This window comes from Cygnus atratus, chromosome 27 (genome assembly GCF_013377495.2).
Source record: "Cygnus atratus isolate AKBS03 ecotype Queensland, Australia chromosome 27, CAtr_DNAZoo_HiC_assembly, whole genome shotgun sequence".
Taxonomy (NCBI): Eukaryota; Metazoa; Chordata; class Aves; order Anseriformes; family Anatidae; genus Cygnus; species Cygnus atratus.
In genome coordinates, this window is record NC_066388.1 from 4,386,522 (window position 1) to 4,411,265 (window position 24,744).

Consider the following 24,744-nt stretch of genomic DNA (forward strand, 5'->3'; position numbering starts at 1 on the left):
CGCGGGGCCGGTGCCCCCCGTGTGGCTTCCGAGCCCCGCTGCGCCCTGTGGCGGCTGCGGGCCCTCCCCGCTGGGCGCTGCGGAGGGGTTTGGGGCGCTGCCGCTCGCTGGGGTCCCCGGGCAGCCCTGGGGGTCCCCGGGTATCCCTGGGGGGCAGCACAGGGCTAGGGGGGAGCAGGCTGGCTGGTCTGGCCCCGGGAGAAGCCGGAGGTGCCCCCCAGCGAAGGGACGAGCCCGCTGGGTGCCCTGGGGTTTTCCACCGCAGGTCCTGGGTGCGGGGCTGGCAGCGTCCCTGTGCTCCGAGGCTGGGGTAAAAGGCTTGGGGTCACATCCTGCGGAGCTGTGGGTGCTCAGATGTTTAATGTGGATGAAGAAATCGGAATCTTTAACACAGTCACTCTTCAGTGTGACATTGCTGTTTTATTGCTGCTGTGGTTTCCTATCGCAGGGCCGTTTGCCCTGAATCCAGCGTATGTATCATTTCCTTCAGTTTGGCTTTCCTTCTGCCATCGTATTTCACTCAAAACTTTTCTGCCTCTCTTCCTCTTTTCCTTGTTTATTGACATTTCTTTTGCCATCAAATCTACTTGTTAAACCAGCTCGTTCTGCTTCTGTGTACAAACCAACTGAACGGTAAAAGTGTTGGAAAAGCTTCTGTGAAATTCTAAGCCATTATTTAGGTTCTGGGTAAAGCAAATGAAAAAAAGAAATAGAAAGCTGCCTTTAGCTTTCCGTAAGAGATTTTCCTGCGGTCTAGGTCATAATGTGTCCGCTGATATCTATAATCACACGAAAGGGAAAACAAGCTCAATTTTCCGTGTGCTGCCTGACTGCAGGTGTTGTAATAACGCATAGAAAAACAGGAGAGCACGGAAGAGTGCCTGTGTGTAACACGTAAGTGGCCAATGTCATGCTGAGCTTACTTGCCTGGACAGCAACACCCCGATGGTGTTCCAGATTCGTAGGAGTCATGTGCAGCGTGAGCACAGACTCGGCTGCTCTTGCACAAGGATCCGGTCTCGCTGATAGCAGCTCCGAAGCACCGTGGGCAGGACCAGGAAGCGATCTGACAGCCGTGGCATTGCTGCTGCTGCAGGGCTTCAATGCAAGGAGCACAGCTCAGGCCGTGCTGAACTCGAGGTGCGGGGAGATGGACCCGGTCCTCGTCCTGGACACCCAGCCTGTGGGTATAGGGTGTGGGAGAGGGGTGCAGGAAAAACCTTAGGGATGTTTGTGTGCAGGAACAGGCTCTGCACACAAAAACAAAAGTATGAGCAGGAGAAATAAAGTCTGGGGAGGTGGCAAATAAGCATTTTTTTTGGATTTTTGGTGAGGTTTAATAGTTAAAACCGCGGTGCTACAAGGAATTACACGTTGCAGCAAAGTGAGGTGTTGAATGCAGCAGATTCTAAGGAAGAGAGAAAACGCTTCTGTCCCAGTCCTCGAGTGAGCTTATCTGTGGCATCCTTACCTGCACCTCAGGGCTGTCTTTGCCTTCCAGGGAATATCTGTGCGTGCTGGTAGGGCTGCACACGTCCGTACCTGCACCCACCTCCACGCTGTCCCCTGGCGAGGTCACAGCCCCGAGTTTTGAAGGGGACGGGAGTTGAGTCTGTTTGCTCCCAGGGCAGCATCGCTGCTTCTCCTTGTAACCTCAACCAGGCTATCACACTAGCCATAGAAACTTCTTTTAGAGTGGTGCACTACATCCCTCTCTCAGGCAGAGCCTCTGTGGAGCGATGCCCCAGCCCCGTCCTGCTGCACGCCAGCCTTTGTTTGGGCGTTACAAAGCAGGCACCCCAGGGCTGCTGTCATGGCTGTGGGCGTTCGGTGAAGACCTCAGAGAAATTATTTGATTATAATCATGCTTTACAGTCCCAATTACTTAACCAGGGCCATTAACCGGCAAGGGTGGTATGGGTGGCAAGGGTGGTATTAATTATTTGCTAGAAAACTGACACTCCTTCTTTTTATTGTTGCAGTTGTCGAGCTGCCGAGGGACTTGTACAATAACAGATTGACCAAAAGCTAGAGCCATGGTGAGTGTGCTTGTTTTCTGTACCATGATGTGCCAGGCGTTTGCTCGGATCAGATAAATGTGGGGAGTATAGATAGAACAGGAAGAACACAGTCTTTTTATGGGGGGTGAGTTTATCACTTCCCTCTGTTTCCTCATACTAGAGGTCAATGATCCACACGTATGGGCTTTTCCTCTTTGAGAGTTAATGGAAAACCCAATCAGATATTAATTCACAGGGCAAGTATTTGGGTAAACTCTTTGGGCATACTCTTCTTTCCTGGGTCAACCTGCAGGGTTGCCATCTGTACAGTAGTTATTCCAATGCCTTGTTCTCAAAAGCCTGGCTTACGAGAATGTTCAGCGCTGCTTTGCTGTTGGCTCTTCGTGGAAACAGACACCTGTAGGAGACGGGGTCATCCCACAGAGATGGCACCGGACAGGAGACAGGAGGAACCTGTCTGTAAATCACCATTTTGAGCAAAACACTGCACGTCCTGGGCATTACAAAATCACAGAACGGTGGGGGCTGGGGGCACCTCCAGGCCCCTCTGGTGCCACCCGGCTCCAACAGGGCCACCCAGAGCCCTGCACCATGTCCAGACGGGTGCGAAGGCTCCGAGGAGGAGGCTCCGGCACCTCTTGGGGGACCTGTGCCAGGGCTCGGGCACCCGCCCGGCATGGCCGCGCTTCGTGCTGCTCAGGGGGAGCCTCCCGGGCTCCAGTTTGTGCCCAGCGCCGCTGGGCCTGGCACTGGGCACCACCGGAAGGAGCCCGGCTCCGTCCCCTTCGATAGGAACAGATTGTTTTACTATTTACATGGAAAAATGCTACCAATGTTCAGACCCCTGGAGGGTCTGAACAGAGATGTCAGGTGGCCAGCCTTTGTTTAATTGCAAACCAGATACGACGCAGGAGCAATACGGAGATACCTTCTCTGTGTAGTTCCGTCCTTGTGGCTTATTTCTTATGTGCCTGGGAAGTCCCTGTAGAACAGACTGTTTCTCTTTTGGGTGGGATGGGAGCCTGATATAAAATCACTTGTGTGGGTGGAGTTTACTTGCTATTGCTATATTTGCATCTTTTATGTCTTTTTTTTTTTTTTTTTCAATTCAACTGTACTGTATGCATGCATCACTGTAAGTCTGCCTTTGATAACTCCTTTCCTGTGGCTTTAGGCAACAATCAAGGGGGTCTCAAGTTTCAGTGCTGAGCAGGAAGCACAGGCACTAAGGAAGGCTATGAAGGGATTTGGTAAGTTGATCTCCCTCCATGGTTAAACCTTTTTTTCCCCAGCGCTGAGAATGTTTGGCCTGGTGGTTTGTTAGAGGGGAAGTCTAGCTGTTTGCATTGCCCCACTGCACCGCCCACCCCAAAACTCTTTGAAAATGAAAAGAGGCATCCTGTCCCCCTGAAATGCAGCCTCCTCTGGTGGTGTGGATCCTGGCACCCTCTGTGCTCTTAAATACACGGAGTCAGTCTGGTCGGTGGGGATTGTGTCTGAATGGAAACAAAGTCAGGAGTGCAAAGGGATGGAAGGTAATGTCAGAGTGGGGACAGCACTGATGACCACAGTGTGTGCTGAAGGGTGATTTTTTTAATGTTTCGTTGCTGGTAGCCTGCCTGTTTATGTGTGAATTTGTGTGTGGTCTCTCTCAGTGTTGTCTCCAAGCTGCTCATAGGTATTTTACGATGGTAATCCCACAGACTGGGGACCCTGTACCTGTTCTGAGGTGCTACACTGATTTTTCTGATGTGATATGAGAGCACTGAGAGGAGTCGAATGACTTGGTCGTGCTGAGATTTGAACCCAACTTGAAATCCAAGTCTGGCCACAAGAACATCCTTAGGCAGTCTCTTATCTCTCCTGCAGTATGGTACTGCCATGCCGCTGGCCGGGTTGAGGCACTTCTGTACACAGATCTAGTCCCAGTGCTAGAGGAGCAGGCTGCGTAAGGGACAGAAGATGGCACAAGGCCAGGGGACACTTCTGGTGCTCGTGCAAGCAGCCAGGCTAGCTTTCGTTTGTTTCTTTCAGGCACGGATGAAGACGCCATCATCGACATCTTGACCAAACTAAACGTTTCACAACGTCAGCAAGTTCTGATCACCTATAAAAGCACTATCGGCAGGGTAGGTAGTCTGCAGAGATCAGTGACTGTGGTTTTAACTGGGAGATGGGGACAACTTTTAGGTTATGTCGCTTGGGTGAAAAGTGAAAAACAATCAAGTCTCCGTAACAGTACGGTTAGCGGAGCCATTCCCTGGCCAAGTTTATTCTGTTTGTGTTCACTTCAGAGCAACTGTTCATGCAAGGAGGGTTGGAGCCTGAAGAAAAGTGGTGAATGCATTAGTTCCTTCTGTTCTTAAAGGCTGTACCTTCTCCCAACTCCTTTCTCCTCTTTTGGCCCTCCAGGATTTGATTGATGACTTGAAGTCTGAGCTGAGTGGGAATTTTGAAAGGGTGATCATTGGGATGATGACTCCTACCACCATGTACGATGTGCTGGAACTGAAGAGAGCTATGAAGGTGTGGAAATCTTCCTTTTGTATTGCTTAAGTTCTGGTCAAGTTAGTATGATATGGATTAATTAATTTCTTATTAATTATTAACTATTATATGAAGAATCCTGGTTGCACATCAGAAGCAGTTTTGGTATCATCTTGGATCTTGTCTTGGCAATTCCCTAGGGTGCCGGAACAGATGAAGGTTGCCTGATCGAAATTCTGGCTTCTCGCACAAATGAAGAGATTCGGCGCATTAATGAGAACTACAGGCTTCGTAAGTAGTGCACACTGCCAGCCCTTGTCACACTGCCTAAAAGTCAATCTTGTGTGCAAGCATACGCACACAGAGAGGAAGGAGAGGGGTCCGCTAGCCTTTAAGTGTGACAAATTGGCCAGACCAGCTATTACCGTTTGTCCAGAGAGAACCTCTGAAGGAAACTGATGGCAACTGCAAGACTGCTAACAGCCTCAGGAGCTAGAACTTCACTGAAAATTCAATTAGTGTAGATAAAATGGGGTGGGGTGTTATGGATGTATGGATCTATTGCTAGTTGTATACTGTGTGTTCTTAATTTGGGGCTGTAGCACTAATTATGATGGCTGGAGAGCTGTAATGATGAACCCTAAGCGTAGTTCTGTACTTACCTAGCTTATGGCTGGCAAATGTTGAGGACAGCATCCAGGTGGACCTGTTACTAACAGATGCCATCCGTGTGTGTGCTCCTTCTAGAATATGGCTCTTCCCTCGAGGAGGACATTGTTTCTGACACATCTTCCATGTTTCGCAGAGTCCTCGTGTCCCTTGCAACGGTAAGCTCAGTCTAGGGGAAATGCGGGGTGAATCTTCCTGTGGCTGATAGGCATGCCTCTCTCTTCAGTGGTGATGGCTTTTATTTCACTTTTCACCTTGTGCGTCACCTTGCCTGCTTTTCAAACCCAGCTTCTGCAGGGAGAGGAGTCTGTGCATGCATTAATGCAGTGGGCTCTTTTTAAAATGGCCCAGGTGAAGTGGATTGCTGCTCATCTCAGAAGCACAATCACATCTGAGCTGTATTTCACTGCAGTTGTAAGCTACTGTTTACTTTTAAGGACTCCATTATGCTCCTACAGTAACTTTTCTTTTGAATAGGGAATTGCTTCCAGTAGTTGTTGTGGTGAACTGAGTCTTTTGTCCTTGTATGTCTGCAGGGAAACAGAGATGAGGGGATGTATGTGGATGATGCCCTTGCTCACCAAGATGCTCAGGTGTGTAGTAATCTTCTTCTTCCGTGCAAGAACAGTCTGTTCATGTCTACATGATGCATGGTGAATCCCTGCTTTTCCAAGACCTCTATTTTTTTTTTCAAGGCATGAGAGTGAAGCTGAAGCTATGCTAGACAGCAGCACCCTAGGTGGAGACCTGGTCTCTGTTCTCAGTTTTGACCCTTAGAGAAGCCTCTTTGCTGTTCTGTGACTCAGGCTGTGATATGGGGGTAATGGTTCAAGCCTTCTTTGTGAGGCTCTGATGAGAGATCCCTAAACAGGCTGGGTGTTTGGCAGAGGAGATGACAATTCAGTTGAGAGTTGCTGTGCTTCATCATTATTTGTTGGAAAACATCTGTGATCTAGACAGGCCACAGGCCAGCAGTGCTCAAGCACCAAGGAAGTAAAAATCTCATCTTACGCACACCCGGTCTTCCCCATTAGCCTTATTTTGTCTATTTGCATTGTCTTTAAGTGCCTGTATGAAGCGGGGGAGAAGAAGTGGGGAACAGATGAGGTGCAATTTATGTCCATCCTCTGTACACGGAACAGGTGTCACCTGCTAAGAGGTAGGGCCCTCTACAGTGTCCTGGAATATTTTTTTTCCTTCCTTGTTTGAGCATGATGCTTTTGTAGGTGCTTCATATGTGTCCAGTAACTGCGAACTCCTCTGAGACAGCAGGTGTCCTAGAGAGAGCCCAGTTGTATCCATTTCTTTCAGGCTGCTTTGTTCCCTCCTGAGACTAAAAGGGGCTTGAGGAAAAACATAGGTACAACTTGCTGCTGCTCCAGCTTTTAAATTGGAGATAATAAAGTTTGACTCCCATTGGGGCAGAGAGGAAAGAAGCTAAGCTTTTAAAGTGCCATAATTAACTAGCAGGTCTTGAAAATGCTAGCAGCTATGGTGGGCCAATTAGCAACACAGTTAATAATTAAAATGAATTATTTCTGTGTGACAGCCCTGATTTAGCTTACAATGCTGCAGTAATGATACAGTGATCATGCAGAATATGAAGTGCTTGATCTCACAAAGTGATCCTTTGTGGTTTGCATGCTTCATGCCGCAAGGAATTTCTGACTTTGTATCATGGATTCTTCCTCCTAGTTTTTGATGTATACAGAGGGATTGCTAATAAGGACATAACAGACAGCATTAAATCTGAGATGTCAGGAGACCTCGAAGATGCTTTGCTAGCTGTGGGTGAGTGCCCTGCTTTTAAACTTTGTCTGCAAAGTAATTACATAATTAGAGATGTTGCATCTTGCTTTGACTGCTTTACATAGCTACAGGAGGCAGACATGATTTGTTTGTTTTGGTTTTTTTTTTAAGCTTTACAGATACAATCAGGTGAGAAAGTGTTGTGCTTTATCACATAGTTTACTTGGCCAAGTGATGCTTTGGCAGCTGACATTTGCTGTCAGGAGGTATTGAAGCATTAAAGAATATACAGCTGTGCACTAGGCACAGAGAGGTCAGCCCACAGCAGGTTGCTGTCTGTGGATGTCCCTTCCAACCCAAACCATTCTATGATGTCTCTGCATTGCACCTGCTGTTTGTCAGCCTTTAATTGTATCTTCACAGAACAAACACCTCCACCAAGAAAGTGCTGCAAAGGTGTGGAAAACCTCCTCTTCCTGTTTTTATTGACCTTCATTTCTTGTTCTTGTCTCTCTTACAGTAAAGTGCATGCGCAATAAACCTGCATATTTTGCTGAAAGATTGTACAAATCCATGAAGGTAAAGAGCTTTTAGTGTGAGATTTCTTTTTTTTGATGGTTTTTTTTTTTTTTGGCTTGTATTTCCATGCTCAAGTCAGTAGCATCATAGCAATCATTAGATAACCTCTACTGTTAATGGGGAAATAAGTCTGAACTTTTCTGGAAGAGCTCAGACTTTCCTGAAGCTCAAAGCAATATTCTTCCTCAGCAGAAAGCTGCTAGTGGATCACACCTTTAATACAAAAATGCTCTAATTAGCAACAGATTCTGCAGAAGACTGAGCAATAAAACCTTTGTGTCTCTCACTGGTTTATCCAAAACATTTTGTAGTTAGTTGTATGTGGTTGGATTGCTTTTTAGGGCCTGGGAACAGATGACAACACGCTGATCCGAGTGATGGTGTCCCGCTCTGAAATAGATATGCTGGATATCAGAAGGGAATTCCTGACCATGTATGGGAAATCTCTCTACTCCTTCATTAAGGTAAACTTCTTGGTGTTAGAAACAAAGAGCTGGATTTGCTAAGTGGCTTAAAAGAGACAGCTACTTGACACCTAGTGGGTATTTTAGAGCAGCTGAGATTAAGAAGACACTAGAATAATGTACCAAAAATGTTCCTGAATGTTCATTGTCAAAAAGGATACAAACCCTGAAAAAAAAGAAGGGGGGGAAAAATGTATGTGCTGGAAGAATCCAGCCATTCATAGAGCTGTAAAATGAATTATGATCCTTTTTTTCTTTTCTTTCCAGGGAGATTGCTCAGGAGACTACAGGAAAGTTCTGCTCAGACTCTGCGGTGGAGAGGATTAAATGATGCCTGGTATATTGCCTGGATGATGGGAAGCATCATAAGGATTGCGCTCTTTCTATTTTTTTCCCCACATAGCTTATTAATTGCTATGAGTACTGACTTAGGTTAATTAATGATCTGGTTGGATAATGGCAGTTCCATTTAATGCTTACGATAAGCTTTTATGCTCGCAACACCCATTTATATACTACTTGGGCTAGTAAAGCCCATCTTAAACAAATCACTTTAACCAAATCTACATTGTTTTTGCTTCCTGACAAGCTGTCCCTCTGCCTTTGCATTTACCAGCAAAACTTATCAACTGAAGCAAATTTGGACACAGAATGTAGGAAGCTGCAGAGTGAAAAATTAACCTCATCAATACAGGGAGAGTGCAGAATATAGACTTGCTTCAGCTTTTGCAAGATAATTAAAAACCAAAGAAAATTAATCATGTAAAATACAATCATATTTAAATCTTAACTTGTTCTCTGCTAGTGTGGAACCGTAACAGCCTTGTTGTGCTTTATGTATATGTTGCCTATAGATTTGAAGATCGGGAAGCTGACACTGGTGACATCAGAAAGAACTCTTGCTGCCCTAGGCCTGGTTACAGGTCAGCCCTGTAGTCTTGGTCTGTCCTACTTGACTTGGGAGTGTAAATCATCATGTTTATATTTATTACAAGCAGTTCTTTGGATAAAGCAGTAACATTAAGGAATGGCCTGTCCCCAAAGCACATCTTAACAGCACTACCTGATGCCTTATAGTGGGATGCCTTGTACTGGTCTCATTTACTAAATCTCACCGGCGCTGGCTGGTGGGACTCCTGTATAACACTACGGTTAGAAACTCCAGTTTGGGTGCCAGTGTGACATGGAATTCCATACCAGCTGCTGAAATAAACTTTTCTTCCAAGCCCTACACACCTGTCTGCTAAGCTGAGCATTCTTTTCTCTACAAAATGTGTTTCCTGTTTGCTTTTTCACTTTTTTTTTAACTGTTGGTGTATAATGCTCTGTTGAAGGCATCACAGATTGACACTGGAATTTGAGGGCACGATGTCACTATGGTCTATGTGCCATTCTGTCACTTATTTTGTTCCAAGCAGGGCCATGCTTGCCTCCAGCGTGCTCCAGGGCCTTGGACAGGCTTTACCAAGCTCCAGGCAAGCCCCACGTTGCAGCCCCACATCACAGCCTCTAATCTGGTAACTGTGACTTAAGCTGGTGACTTCTGGCATCAGAGGAAGTCTCCTGCCCCATGTAAAGATTTAAAACTACAAAGTAGGTTCACTGCCCTCAATGTTGAAGAGGGGGAAAACGTGCCTCCAAGCAACGAATCCAACCCTAAACCACTTGTGTGGTTTACCATGCAAGGCCAGGAAGAAACAGGAAGTCATAATGAGTGACTCCGTCCTGGTGGGACAGAGACACCCCCCTGTCAGGCTGACATAGACTGGAGAGGTTTGCTCCCTGCCAGGGCCTTCAATCCAGGATGTGGAGGAGCTGCTGAAAGTTGTCTGGGACCTGTTTGCAGATCAGTGTCTGCTTGGGTGAGATGGGATCAACCTCACTAAGCAGGGCAAGGATGTTTTCATCCACAGGATGGCCAACCTCATGAGGAAGGCTTTAAACTAGGAATGAGGTGGGAGGGAGTAACCAGCAGCACTGTGAGGGTTTGATGGACAGGGCTGCTGAGCAAAGGGCTTGGGGTTAAGCGCTAGGGAGGGATCACAAAATCAACGACGAGGATTAAATGGAGTCCTCCAGCACTTGCAGGTTAGCAAGGAAATGCCTACGAGGCACCATTGTGGAGAAATCCCCCAAACCCTTTCTAGGAACCCAACGTGCTGGGGTGCGTCCCTGAAGTGCCTGTACATTGATGCATGTAGTATGAGGAATGAATGTGATGACTTAGAGATGTGCATACAGTTTCAGGGCCACGATCATACTGGGATCACAGAGACGTGGCAGGATGGTTCCCATGACTGGAGTATTGCAATGGAAGGATGCGGGCTGTTTGGGAACAGGCTGGGAAGATGAGGAGGGGGTGCTGCCCTCTGTGTGACAGCTGCTGGAGCACACGGAGCTCTGCCTGAGGATGGATGAGGAGCTGGCCGAGAGTTTATGGCTTAATGGCTTAAAATTAAAGGGAGGACACGGCTAGGTGACATTGTAGTGGGACTCTGCTACAGGCCACCCGACAAGAACAAGAAGATGAAGCCCTCTACAGACAGGTAGGTGCAACCCCACATATGCAGGCCGGGTCCTTGTGGGGGACTTCAACCACCCTGGGGTCTGTTGGGGGGACAGCACAGCAGGACGCCAGCCGTCCAGGTTCCTGGAGCACCGTGGTCACTTCCTCCTGCAAGGGACAGAGGAGCCAACGAGGAGAGGAGCTCTGCTGGGCCTTGTGCTCAGCATCAAGCTGCGGGCTTATGGGGAATGTGAAGGGAATTGTGGAGAATGTGAAGGGAATTGTGGGGAATGTGAACTCCACCCTCTCATGGTGGAGCCATGAGAGAAGGTGGAGTTCAGGATCCCTGAAGCAGAGAGGAGGGTGAAAGGCAAGCTCACAGCTCTGCCTTAGCATTGCTGATCCCTTTCCTGCACACACAGGCAGCGTCCCTGTATTCTTCCCAGGATACACATCCCCGGTTCCTGTGCATTTCCTTCTCACACTCTACTTTGACCAGGAGTTCCTGATTCAGCCATGCTGCTCCCTTGCCTTCTTTGCCTGATTTCTTACACCTGGGAATTGAATGCTCTTGTGCTCTAAGAAAAATGCCCATAAGGACCTACCAGCTCTATTCTGCTCCTGGGGGCAGTTTTCCAGGGGTTACTAACTGCTAATTCTTTAAACTGGAAGTTCACTCCTAAAATACAGGGTCTTGACTTTACACCTGGCCCTTATCTCGCAGGATCGTGAATTCCACCAGGCCGAGTCACTGCAGCCCAGGCTGCCAACAATCCTGACCTCTCCAATTCATCCGTGTTTGTAAGCAGCACGTCCAGTAACACTTCTCCTCTGGTTGGGCTCTCTATCACCTGCATTAAGAAATCAACCTCCATGCACTCCAGCAGTCTCTTGGACTGCTTGCAGCTTGCTGTGCTACTTTTCTGGCAGAAGTCAGGGTGGTTCAAATCCCCCACCAAGATCAGTGTCTGCACGCGTGATGCTTCCTGTAGCTGAAGTAAGAATGCTCGTCAGCAGGCTCCCCTTTATGAAGCAGCCTGTCGTAAACACTGACCATGAGGTTTCCTTTGTTCACCTGGCCTCTAATTTTTACCCACAAGCTCTCAACCTGACCATTGCTGCTTTCCAAAATCAGCTCTGTACAGTCAATCCACTTTTTCACGTACCGGGCACCCGCCTGCCCCTCCTTCCTTGCCTGTCCCTTCTGAACATTTTATAGCCATGCGTTGCAGCACTCCAGTTTTGTGATTCATCCCACCAAGTTTCAGCAATAGCGATTAGATCAGAGCTTTCTAGCTGCAGTGGCTTCTGACACCTCCTGTTCGTTACCCAAGCTACGTGCATTGCTGCAGAGGCTCTTCAGTCAGGCTATCAGCCATGTCACCTTAATAGAGGAGCACGCCCTAATTCCTTTGAGGCAATTCAAAGGAGTTTCACTGTTGGATCCTAATACATTAGCAGCCCCTGCCTCTTCTCTGTTACTCAAAACTCCATCCCCTTCCCCAGCTCTGTCTAGTTTGAAGCTCTCCAGGTAAGTCTAGCCAGCTTGTTGGTGAAGACTCTTTCCCCCCTTGGTCAGGTGAAGCTCATCAGCTCCTAAAAGACCCGGATTCTCAAAGGTGGACCCATGATCATAGAAGCCAAAGCTCTGGTGATGGCACCAGCCACAAAACTGGGCATTGATCTGCATGATGTGCCGACTTCTGCCAGCACCTCTGGCAAGATGGAGATCATTGGGCACCAGCCCTCTGTGCCCAATCTTGTGCCTCTCTTGTGCCCTCTGTGCTCTGAAGTCCTGCTCAATCTTGCCCATGTTTTGCTTTAACGTGTCATTGGTGCCCACACAGAAAAGAAGCAGGGGATAGCAGTATGGGCTTTTAACTAGTAGTGGCAGTCTCTCTGTGACACCCCAGGATCGCGGTTCCTGGCCACCAGCAGACTTGACTGTGTCCGAGGTCAGCAGATGGGTGCTTCAGTGCCTCTCAGCAGGGTCGTCCACTACCAGCACTCACCACTTCCTTTTGCAGCCTTTGTTGTATGCTGCTCGTGCGGTTTATCCCTGCAAATCTTGCTCGTTATTTTTGTCCACTGACAAGGCTTCATATCTGTTGCTGGTTGGTACATACATGGAAGAGGAGTGAGGTGATATCTTGCTCCCATGGGTCACAAGAGGCCATGGTGCCTCCTTCTCCAAGGAGATTGGTGCCACAGGGCCCTAGTATTTCCCCTTGGGAAGCCAGAGAGGTCCCAGTTGACTGGAAGCTGGTAAATGTGGTCCCAATTTTCAAGAAGGGTAAGAAAGAAGATCCTGGCAATTACAGGCCTGTCAGTCTCACTTCAGTGCCTGGCAAAATTATGGAGATTATTCTGGGATTTACTGAAAAACACCTAAAGGACAACGCAGACATTGGTCAGAGCCAACACGGGTTCACTAGGGGAAGGTCATGTCTAACCAACTTAATTTCCTTCTACAACGAGATCACCCGGCTAGTTGACCAAAGGAACTCAGTCGATGTGATTGTTCTGGATTTCAGTAAAGCTTTCAATACTGTCTCTCACAGTATCTTTCTGGACAAAACAACCAGAATACAGTTGAATAAAAGCATAATAAGATGGGAGAACAATTGGCTGATGGGTCGGGCCCAGAGGGTTCTTGTAAATAGGGTTACATCAGGCTGGTGACCTGTCACTGGTGGGGCTTCCGTGGGCTCCATTTTAGCACCAATCCCCTTCAATGTTTGCGGAAATGATTTGGATGTAGGACTTGAAGGATTTTTGAGTAAGTTCATGGATGATACAAAATTGGGTGGAGCTGTTGACTCCATCGAGGGTGGTGAGGCCTTGCAGAGAGATCTGGACAAATTAGAGAGCTGGGCAATCACCAAAGTATGAAGTTCAGCAAGAGCAAGTGCCAGATTCTGCACCTGGGAAGGGGCAACCCTGGCTGTACATACAGACTGGGGGATGAGATGCTGGAGAGCAGCCCCACAGAGAGGGATTTGGGAGTTTTGATTGATAGCAAGCTGAGCATGAGCCAGCAGAGTGCCTTGGTGGCCAGGTGGGCCAACTGAGTCCTGGGGTGCATCAAGAAAGACATTGCCAGTTGGTGAAGTGACTGTCCCACTCTACTCTGCTGGTGCGGCCTCACATCGAGTACTGTGTACAGTTCTGGGTGCCAAAGAAAGATATAAAGCTATTAGAGAGTGTCCAAAGGAGGGCAACAAAGATGGGAAAGGGTCTCCAGGGGTATACATATGAAGAGCAGCTGAAGTCAGTTGGACTGTTCGGCCTGGAGAAGAGGAGACCGAGGGCAGACCTCAGTGAGGTCTACAACTTCCTCCCGAGGAACAGGGGCAGGAGGAGGGACTGGGTGGCCCAAAGGTGCCCTGCAGAGCTCTGCACTGGGACGAGCTGGCTGAGCAGGTCCCCTGGTGACACATGGCGCAGTGCTGGCTCTGCACACATCAAGAGCTTGCAGCAGGGAGGGATCTCTCCCCGAGGCTGGTGAGTAACTGGAGGAGTAACTGTTTGGATTCGGATTTCACTGAAACGCAAGTGCTTCAAATTGTCACTTTAAAGCACACAAAACAACACACCCCAAATGTACCTGAAAGCAGAAGGGGCAGAACTGCCCTCTGCGATGCAGCGGGGACCGATTGTCCCGTATGGCTCCATGTGGCTGCCCGGGGTCCTGTCTGTGGGGCTGTGCTCTGCCCCATCTCTGACACAGTCTGTGACAGCATCACAGTGCTGTCATGCTTGAGGTCAGAGTGGGACCCTTTATGTCACAGTGACAGCTGCCATAACGCCATATCCACTGTCCACACTGCGCAGAAGTGCAGAGGAGGAGAGTGGAGAAGGAGTTTCCTGTTTGGAATCCCCCTCACAAGGATGCAGTTTCCCTTTGTCAAGCTCCCCGCGCTGCGGGTGCTCAGCCTGGATGGTAAGGCCTTCAGGAGCTCTGCCACCGGTGTTATAGGGTGATATCAGTACCCAAAATTGCAGCGGCGGGGAGGGCTGGGGAGGAATTCAGGGGGCCCCAAGTGGTTGTCCCATATGGCTGAGGGGTGACAGTGGCAGGAAATCTGTGGTAACACTTCCTCAGGGAGAGGGTCAGCTCTGGAGATCAGCATTAGAAGAGAAGGGGAGAGAAGGGCAGAGAAGGGAAGGGCAGGGGATCCTGTTGAAGGCCAGCTGACCTCCCTGCATTTCTAGACACCGCCTGAAATGCATGTGTTGGCAATCTGGACTTTCCTTGCAACCAGCCACAGCCTCTGGCTGTTTCCCGCTGGCTCTTCTGGTCTTTCCAGACGGGCAGAAGGGGCCTGGAGCTGGGGGGCCACTTCCCCTTGCAGACGCCAGCTGGTGGGATGCCAGTGCCCAAGTCCCTTCTGCTGCCCCTGGCTGAGCCCAGCCCTCTCTCGGGCTCACCCTGAGGCTGAGAGGCTGAAGGCCACCAAGAGCTCGGCCCTGCAGCTCCCGCGTACACTTGCTCCTGCTGACACCTCTGCCGACCGCTGCGCACGCCAGCTCCGTGCCTGGGCAGGCGCTGAATGGAGGTGGGCTTGCTGGCCCAGAGCCTGACGTGTCTCTCCCTTGCTTTTCAGATGTCATAAGAATTTGGGACAGTGTGTCCCAGTACATGCTCCAGCAGTTTGCACTGGAAAAGGTGAGCTGTTCCTCCTGTTCCTCCTGGCACGTGGATGCTTTCCGCAGTCCTGGCAGCCCCGCTGCCATCGAATGCAGCCGTCCACCCAATTCTCTGAAATGCTCCTGAAGGGCATGGAAGTGGGGCAGCACTGCTGCTGTGACATCCGATGCCAAGAAGGGAATTTGGCTCTGGTAGAAGAGAGGCTTCAAGCCTTCCTGGCACCTCCCAGCCCTCACTGCTGGAAGGCAGAGGCCCAGCAGAAAGCCCGGGACACTTCTCAGGGATCACTCAGCACCCCTCGGGCCTTACAGAGCTCCAAGATGCTTGTTTGGCTTTTACTCTCCTTCTGTGCTATAAGGGGGAAGAGGAGATAGGAGAAAAGAACACGTCTTCTGCTCAGCGGCTCTTCTCCAACTCTTTCTGAAGAGCCCCATCCCACCTCCTCGCACCTCCGGAGCGGAGGAAGCACAGAATGCCAGCGTCTCACTCCGACGAGTCCATTTGTCCTGCTAAAAGCACTTCTCCTGTTCTCTGCTCTCCGCAGGGTGTGGCCGTAGATGTGCTCGGCGTTTTCTACATACTGCGGAAGCACAGCAGCGAGGTGAACAGGGACATGGTTGTGCCCAGGTTTCACCTGTCGGAGAGGGTCGCGAAGGTGCAGGGGCTCAGCTACACCAGCAGCGACATCCCCGGTAGGCCGAGGGCACAAAGCCTTTGCTAAGCCTTGTGGCGCAGTCGGGCTGCTGAGCCGCTGCCCACCTGACGCTGTTCCTCTTTTGCTGTTTTCTAGATGATCTCAAAGTTGTCCCCCTGGACTATTCTCAGTTGTCACAAAAGACATCCATTCCCGAGAAGCTGGTGAAGGAGTGTGTGAACGACATCGTGGTACTCTTCAGCTGGGGTGCCGGACTGGGGGAGGATTACGACCTTGTTTTCAAGGGCATCGGTTCTCTGATGAGCCGAAACAAGATCCTCACGATGAGATACCACCCAGAGTTTCTCCTCACCATTGATGGGACTGGAACTGTCTTAGAATGTCTGCTCTCCGTAAGTTTAACATTTTTTCCAGGGCTCTTTCTGAGGCTCAAGCCAGACACCTCCCTAGCCTGGGATCCCACTCCCAGCAGCTTGGGGACAGAGCACAAGAGCAGGGCGAGTTCTGTTGTGCTGCTGGCAAAAGGGGTGCAGGGGGAGAGTTTCCTTGAGGGAGCTACGCTGAGCAGTGGCAAGGCGTGCTGCCTTTGTGGGCAATGGGATCCCTTCTCGGGCCTCATCTGCCACATCTCTGTCCTTTCGGCAGAACCCATGGACAAAGATTTGCGTGCTGTCAGGCAAAGAACCTGACCCTTTCCACATGCGTCCCGGTGGGATCCGCGTGCTTCCAGCGTGAGTACATGCACTTGTGCAGCCCTTGGTTCCTCAGCTCCTCCTTGGTAGGGCTGTCGCCAGAGCTGCCTGCTCCTGCGGATAGCCAGGAATCCCTCCGTGATGGAAGGATGGCCAGCTTCCTCCACGCGTGCTTTCTGCTTTTGGATGCTGGCTGTCCTCACCTGCTTTAGTTTGGAGGAGGGATTGTGCTCTGCACTGCCAGCATGGATTGGACCTGGAGAGCAATTCAGGCATCCTTTCCCATCGAGATTCATCTCCTCGTTCCGTTTCTTGGTGGGGCGGTGGCAAAAAGCATTTGAAAAGGCAGCTTCTCAAGTGTCCTCTCTCCTGGCTTGTACCTGAGAGGCCTCTCAAGGGTAGTTCAGCTGCTCAAGGGTCTGGTACAAGTCGTGCTGGGGACATTTCCCAGACTTTCCTCAGACTGCAGTGAAGGAAAGGTCTCCTAAAGGCCTTCTTCTTCTTGGAGCAACAGAGAGTGGAGGAGGGACTTGGTGGCCCAAAGGGCGGCTCTGGGGTCCAGTGGGGCCCTGCAGAGCTCTGTGCTGGGACGAGCCCAGCTGAGCAGGTCCCCTGGTGGCACAAGGGGCATAGCTGGCTCTGCACACATCAAGAGCTTGCAGCAGGGAGGGACTGCTGGAGGCCAAGGGGCTCCAGTCTGTGCCACCCAGTGAGAGCCCTCTGAGGTGGTAAATAGTCTGGACACACTGCTTTAGCGATCTGGAGGCCCTGTAGTGACCGCCAGCTATCACTGTCACTGCCTGCTCAGGGGAGGTGGAGCCCTTTCTTCCAGCTCATGTCTTCTTCTTTCTAGGTTTAAGATTAAGCTACCCCCTGGCAGAAAAGCTGAAGAGCTTTCCTCCACTGAGCGAGACAGTGAGAAAGAAAGTAAGGACTGTCCGAGTAAGGACTGAGCAGGTCTGCACCTCCTCTTGTCCATGTGGTCACAAAGACGCTGTTCTGAAGAGGTGTCTTCTTTCCCAGCGGCAGGCAGCCCTCAGGCTAAGCATCTCCCCCACCAAAAGAAACGTCCACTGAGCAGCCTGAAAGCGGCAACGGACAAGAAAGGGCAACAGGACAGTAGAAGGAAGACTCCGGACAAGTGAGGCTCTTGGACAAGCAGATAAGGGCAATGGGACGGTCTGGTAGTCATGGGAGTGAGAGATTTCTCTTGGACATGCCATCTGTATTAGCTCTGAAAGGCTATTAGCACATCTCAGAAGGGCTGGTGTTTGCCAGCCAGACTGTAGGTGTATGGTAGTGTTTTGTGAGACACCGGGATCAGCCTCATTCCTTTTCACCTTCTGTCCATCCAGCAATGAGTTTAGCGTACTGTTAGCCAGCCTGCAGACAAAGTTTGAGGCTGAAAAACAGGCAGTCTTGGCAGAAGACCTGGCAAAGGAGAGAGAGAATGAAGGTAATGCAAGCCCAGACTACCCAAAGCATGCCCGCTGCCCCAAGTTGCAGCTCCTCTGCAGAAGGACACTTCCCCACGCCACCCCATTCCCAAGCAGATCTTGCCGAGTGTTCTTTCACTTGAGCACTGTCACAGGACCGAGGGGCCTCCTAGGAAATGTGACTCCATCAGGGTCGCTGTCACAGAAAGCATCCCAATGGCACCCAGCAGCTCGGCATGCGCCTCTGGTCTGAGCTGCCCCAAGGACATGCCTTTGGCCTGAAGGTCTGAAGGCCTTTCTCGTGTCTCGCTTCAAGGGCGTCCTCCCAAGAAGCCCCTGCTGCCCCGAAGGAGGCTTTCCCCGGTGACACTTCCTGTGATGAAACCAGAGGATGGACGGGGAGAGCAAGCTGCAGGAGACAAGCCCCCTGAGAGGTGAGAGCTTTGGAGAGACGCAGCGGGCACTGGCGTGCCCTGGTCCTGGTGGCAGGGAGATGTTTGTGTTGGCCGTGTCGCCTCCGTCAGCTCGGGAGGGCTCTTTGGACGTGTGCACGTTTCCTGCTGGAGAGCCCGGCACGGCGTGGCTCGGTGACACCCCCGCATCGTGTCAGCTTCAGCTTTGTGCCTGTCTTGTTCCCAGGTCTGAGCCCTGCCAAGCACCACCTGCCACTCCAGAGCTGCTCCAACGCCCCCATGGAAAAGAAGGCATAGGTAAGGAGGGTGAGAAAGAAGGAGAGGTAGCGGATGGGCCCCGGCACAGGCTTGTGGGCTTCCCTCGTGCCTTAGTGTGTGCAGAGGCAGCCAGGGCTCTGTGTGGTTGCTGGGACAGCAAAATGTCTCTCACACGGCTGGGTTTGCCCCAGAGGGTCCATCTTCAGGGCTCACAGTGGAGGAGGACCCTGGCCCAGCACCATGCCCCACGCTGCAGTTACTCTGCTGAGGGATGTCCCCGCTGCGCCCCGTGCCCTAGTGTGACTCGCCAAGCTCTGCGTGAGGGGTGGGCTTGTGCTGGGGGGGCGAAAGGAAGGCGGGCTGTCTGTCCTCACTGCTAATACCTTCTGCCTTGAGGGAAGGTCGAGGCGGGGGGTATATCCTAGAGATTCAGTGCGCTTTCATCTGATGAGCAAGGATGTGCTGGGAAGACTGTCAGATGTCTCCCAGCGGGTGCTAAAACACCATTTCAGCTTGGGAGCTGGTGACTCGCTCCCTCCTGGTGGAGCTGCTCCCGGGCTGCATAAAAAGAGGGCCCTGCGCAGACCGTGCCCCTAGGAGCAAACGTGTCCCAGAGAGCAGTGCAGGCAGGTGGGAATCTCCTCCCCATGCTTGATGCCATCTGCCCCATCAAGTCTCTGTGAGGTCTCCAGCACTCCCTGGCAGGCCCTGCTCCTCAGGAGGTGTCCTAGGGAAAAGAATACCGGACAAAGAAAACCCAGGGGTGAGAGTTGCTCTCTGGACCTGCAGAGTTGGATGAGATAAAGGGTTCTCAGGGGCCTCCACCCCACAACGAAATGTGACTCCAGGGCCATTGGGGTTGCTGTCACAGAAAGCATCCCAATGGCACCCAGCAGCTCGGCATGCGCCTCTGGTCTGAGCTGCCCCAAGGACGTGGCTTTGGCCTGAAGGTCTGAAGGCCTTTTTTGTGTCTCGCTTCAAGGGCGTCCTCCCAAGAAGCCCCTGCTGCCCCGAAGGAGGCTTTCCTCGGTGACACTTCCTGTGCTGAAACCAGAGGATGGACGGGGAGAGCAAGCTGCAGGAGACAAGCCCCCTGAGAGGTGAGAGCTTTGGAGAGATGCAGCGGGCACCGGTGTGCCCTGGTCCTGGTGGCAGGGAGATGTTTGTGTCAGCTACACTGCTGGGCAAAAGGGCATGGAAGTTTTCCTGCAGGAGATAACTGGCAGTGCTGCTTTTCTCCCTACATCCCTGTCTGCTTTCACACTGTCCCTGCTACCCTAAGCACAGCAGCGTGACCACCCAACAGTCTTTCAAGTCACTGTCAGCTGGGCCTTTGCACGAGACCATCATCTCAGATGACGCTGTCTTTCTCTTTGTCCCACTCAGAGAGGGCTTAGTCCTGAGCACCTCTTTCTCTGTCCTTGAGAACACAAGTCCTCAGCTACACAGCTCTGCTCAACAACCACCTTCTGCTGCAGAGGCACGGGCTTGCAAAGTAGATGCAAGTATATTTGGTGGAGTCCCAACACTACCCGCTTTGTATTTTTAGTGTGCTACCAGACATTGAGAGGGACTATTCAAAGGAGGACAAGAGCAAAATGACGCACCGCGTCAGGAGGAAAACTGAAATCCCTGCCTGCAAAGGCCATCAGAGAGTAGGACAGGTACGTGGTCTTGCCCCATGTCACTTCAGCGTTGCATTGAGGAGTGGAGAAGCGCTGATGGTCGTGCCCAAAAGACTGAAGAGAGTCCAAAGGAGGGTCACGGAGATGATCAAAGGGCTGGAGAATCTGCCGTGTGAGGAGAGACTGAGGAACCTGGGTCTTTTCACCCTTGAAAAGTGAAGGCTTGGGAGGACCTCATCACAGTATTCCAGTATTTAAAGGGTGGCTACAAAGCCAACAGAAGCTCTCCTTTCACAAGGGCAAACATGGAGGAGACAAGGGGCAGTGGGTACAAGTTGCACTGAGCGAAGTTTCATCTTGCTAGAAGGTCTTAGGACCAAAGGGGAGCAGTTAGGTGTCCGTGGGAAGAAAGAAGACACTCCCTGTTGTGCCTTGTTCAGAGCAGAGCATTAGGAGCGAGGTGCTCAGTACGAGGCACAGGAGCCCCCCAGCCCTGAAATTAATTCTGTCTGTTGTGTGTCTGTGGCCCCCCAGGAGGTCTGCTACCTGTGCATGCAGCAAGAGGAACGAAGTCTGCGGGCAGCCCTGCTGAAGCAGAAAGAAGAGCAAGAAAGGGCTGAGTGGGCAGAACTGCAGGCCTGGCAGGCCAGGATGGCAGCGCTGCACGCCCAGGTACGGGCAGTGACCTCAGCCACGCAGAGGACCGGCGTTTCTCTCCCCTGGCAGGGCTGCTGAGTTGTTTCCCCAAAACCCGGGGGGCAACTCGCTGCTGTCTCTGAGTCTCCTCTGCTCCTGTCCAGGAGAGAGAATTGGTCAATACCAGACTCAGTGGACAATTTGTCAACTAGCAGACAAAAACAGCCCTCTCCTTCCTGCCTTGAACCTGGGGAGGCTCCGCCAAGGCTGCCAGCCCTGGCATTGGAGCAGCAGCTCTCCCAGGCAAGGGCTATCCCAGCCCCGGGCGGCTGCCTGCAGGGGAGAGCTGGGCGCAGGGCAGCTCTTCGTGCTCGCCTGTTCTGCTGCGGGCGTGATGTACTGGTTTTCCCCTCATAGTACAGTGAGGTTTTTAAGTCTGATTTGTGACCAAAGCCTCTGGACTTCACCAGCCACCCTGACATAAAAAGAAAGAAATTTGTTCCTTTGGCTTCAGTGCTTGAAAGATGAAGCCTTCAATGCTCTTGTGCTTGGAAGAGCAGACTAGGCTGAGTGTCCGGAGAAAGGTTGTGTGATCCCCAGGTGCCTCCTGTGCTGTGCTGTGCAGGGATCGTTCCTTTGCTGGCCCCTCGAGCCAAAATACTCTCCTTTTTTTTCTTTCCCTCATTGTATAACAGAGAGCACGTGCTGCATGGAAGCTGGAGATTGCTAAAATAGCCAAAACGGAGAAAAAAGAATACAACGATAACCTGGTAAGAAGTTTATAAAAAATAAAATGAGGTCCCCAGCAGGTAACTGCTGTGTCTCAGCTGTGCCACTTGGGAAGCGCAGCGAGCCCCTGCTCTGACCTTGGCACCTCCATGGGGATTTGCAGCGGTGATTCTCCAAAATCCCCCAGCACATCTGCAGTGTCCCTGATGCAGTCCCCCACTAGGCTGGTGCTTCTGGGCACACTCATTTGCCCGCTGCTTGATAAGCCTCTCTCTCTCTCCAGAAATCCTACTGGTCCCCTCCTCCATCCTACACCATAAGAAGGGAGTATGACAGACAGCTCCAGGAGAGGAGGGAGGTGTGGGGAAAGGAGCCAAAGCATATACCAGTGAAGACCTCATGGCAATGGTAAGTGTGCACAGCTCCTGCCATGTCCTGGTTCAGTGGCAGCGAGACAGCGTTGGGCCAAGGACCCTGTCCCTGGCACAGCTCAGGGGCTGCATGCAGCATCCTGCATTTCTCCCGGCCTGGGTATGTCCCTGTCTTACCCCTGGCTCCAGGTACCTCTCTACAACTCCAAGTGAATTCTTAGGGCTTCTAACCTGAAGGATGTGGGAACAAATGGGACCATGGGTGTGAGGGGTGGGGCATGCCTAGGGCAGGAGGGGCCTGAGCCAGCAGGTGAGAGCCACGTTGTCCCTCTGTTGCAGCCATCAAGCACTGCCAGCCATCTGGGCAAAGTTTTAGAGGTGGACGGAGCCGGCTGGGGAAGAGCAGAAGAACAGAAAGAGCAAAACCCATTCAGGGCTCACGACAAGAGTGTGCCTGGTTCCTCTGGTGTGTCTGAGCAGGGCTGGTGCCTTGCCTTCCTGCAGGGGGAGGAGGCACCAGCAACACGATCTGGCTGCAGAACGACACCATTGTGAAGGAATCCTGTTGTTTCCAGCTAGCCAAATGGGTCTCCCCAGCCGTCCGAGATTAACCCAAAGAGTCAACTCTTAGTTAAAGCAGCAAGAAATGTAATGGGACACAACTATCAGCTCGAGCCAGGTGCCTCCAAGGAGAGACCCCACCCAACACTTTCCCTGGCTTCTTATACCCGTAGAACCTTCATTTTGTCCGCTATATTCAGTTCTGAATATATATATACGTTTTGTTCCTTCAGATTGGTGGTTCTTTGTTGTAGGACAGGATGGCTTCTGTTACCTCCCAAGGCAAGGTGGCTTCTGTTATCTTGTAGGCTCTGGTCAGCACATCCCCCCCTTCCCCATCAGTGCCACCCAGGCCCCCACACAATGCCACTCACTGGTGCTCAGTCAGCACTACATACCAGGTGATGCAGAGCTCATGCCATGGCCTAAGGCTTCACTAAATTTACTCTACTAATGTGAAACAACAGCCACCTGAATTCACAGAGTCATAGAATGGCTTGGGTTGGAAGGGACCTCAAAGATCATCTAACTCCAACCCCCCTGCCATAGGCAGGGATGCCACCCACTGGATCAGGTTGGCCAAGGCCCCATCCAGCCTGGCCTTGAACACCTCCAGGGATGGGGCAGCCACAGCTGCTCTGGGCAACCCGTTCCAGTGCCTCGCCACCCTTACAGTGAAGAATTTCCTCCTAATGTCTAATCTAAATCTGTTCCCTCTGCGTATAAGACCACTCCCCCTTGTCCTATCATTATCTACCCAAGAAAAGAATCCTTCTCCATCCCTTTTATAAGACCCCTTTAAGTATTGAAAGTCCACAGTGAGGTCTCCCCGGAGCCTTCTCCAGGCTGAGTATGGCCAGCTCTCTCACCCTTTCTTCATAGGAGAGGTGCTCCAACCCTCTCATAATCTTTGTAGCCCTCCTCTAGACTCGAATTCCTTACATACCAGCACCTTGTTTCTCTTACAGTGTCCTCCCTTTGTTTTTATGAGCATCCCTGCATTCTATAATACCTACATTTCAAACGTTCACTCTGCCTCTGTGTTTTTATGTATAATCTCCACACACATGCATAGAGGATTATAGGAAGCAAGCACACCAGGACTAACATTATAATCAATACAAGGATTGGATGTAACATAAGATTTCAAACCCCGGTAGTAGTGGAAGACCATCCCAACAGTACTTCCCTCCAGTGGTATCCACCATCCTTCCTAACCCTCTCCAGAACATGCTGTATTTCCTTTGTATCATGATGGACGGCGATAAAGATTTTCTGTCCATTATCTCATATATGCTCTAATAATTTGTGTAAATCATTGACCATATACGGTCCTTCCCATTTTGGGTCTATCTTGGTTTTCTCTGAAAATATTTTAATTACTACCTCATTCCCTGGCTGTATGTCATGCACCTATAATCCGGGTGGTACCAGCTGATACCATTGTGCATATTTATGTCTGCTCTCAGCTTTGGCAACTACATTATGTATTGAGTTACTCATTCATCTCCGTCCAACAGGCTGGGCTTAGCTGGGATAAAAGTTCCTGGTATAGCCAAACGTCTAACAAAGAGAATTTGGCTGGTGTTAGCCCTTGGGTTCGCCTTGGGCATTCCAGACATCCCATAGGGCTAAGTTCAGGGCTTCTGGCCACCTTAATCCTGTATGGATACATAATTCTGTTATTTTTCTCTTTTAATGTCTGATTTATTCGCTCCACCATTTTGAGGTGGGCGATAGGGAGTGTGTAGGTCCTGTTTGATCCCTGAGATTTTATAAAGTTGTTTTATGACTGGCCATAAAATGAGTCCCTCTGATTCGATCATTTGTGAGACTTCATATCTTGGAATTACATCATTTAACAGAGCCTTAGCTACCCCATTTTACACTGGCCTTTCTTGCAGGGAAAGCTTCCACCCATCCAGACAATTGATCTGCTATTAGCAGTAATTTTTTTTAACCATTTTCTATTCTGTCTATCTGTAGTCTTTGAAAAGGGAATTAGGCCCACAGCCGCTCCCTAATTCACAGTTGGGTCTCAAAACCTCATTGACAGGTTGGGCAGCTATTGGTTACTCTTTTGGCAGTTGCATATGCTCCTGGTGCTGCCCAAACTTTTTGCACTTGATTAGCAATGAGGGCAATGTTGTGGAGGTGTTCTCTGTTCCTTTGCAATTCAAGTGTGTGCTGTGAAAGTTCACCACCGCTGCTCCATGAGACTGCCCATGAAGACACCCCTATC

General features: G+C 50.7%; 1 protein-coding gene across 8 annotated transcripts in view; it reads left to right on the top strand.

The window, feature by feature from the left end:
* The window catches only part of ANXA4 (annexin A4), a 76,965-nt gene extending 67,763 nt beyond the window's left edge, over positions 1-9,202 (top strand). For all 8 annotated transcript variants that reach the window (XM_050715810.1, XM_050715814.1, XM_050715816.1 and 5 more), the window contains exons 2-13: positions 1,983-2,039; positions 3,196-3,271; positions 4,056-4,150; positions 4,434-4,547; positions 4,709-4,799; positions 5,256-5,335; positions 5,714-5,770; positions 6,243-6,336; positions 6,873-6,968; positions 7,447-7,505; positions 7,847-7,969; positions 8,237-9,202. In XM_050715810.1, coding sequence (XP_050571767.1) covers positions 2,037-2,039; positions 3,196-3,271; positions 4,056-4,150; positions 4,434-4,547; positions 4,709-4,799; positions 5,256-5,335; positions 5,714-5,770; positions 6,243-6,336; positions 6,873-6,968; positions 7,447-7,505; positions 7,847-7,969; positions 8,237-8,296 — 948 coding nt within the window. In that variant the 5' untranslated portion in view covers positions 1,983-2,036 and the 3' untranslated portion in view covers positions 8,297-9,202. The remainder of the gene's footprint in view (positions 1-1,982; positions 2,040-3,195; positions 3,272-4,055; positions 4,151-4,433; positions 4,548-4,708; positions 4,800-5,255; positions 5,336-5,713; positions 5,771-6,242; positions 6,337-6,872; positions 6,969-7,446; positions 7,506-7,846; positions 7,970-8,236) is intronic.
* Positions 9,203-24,744: the final 15,542 nt, after the last annotated feature.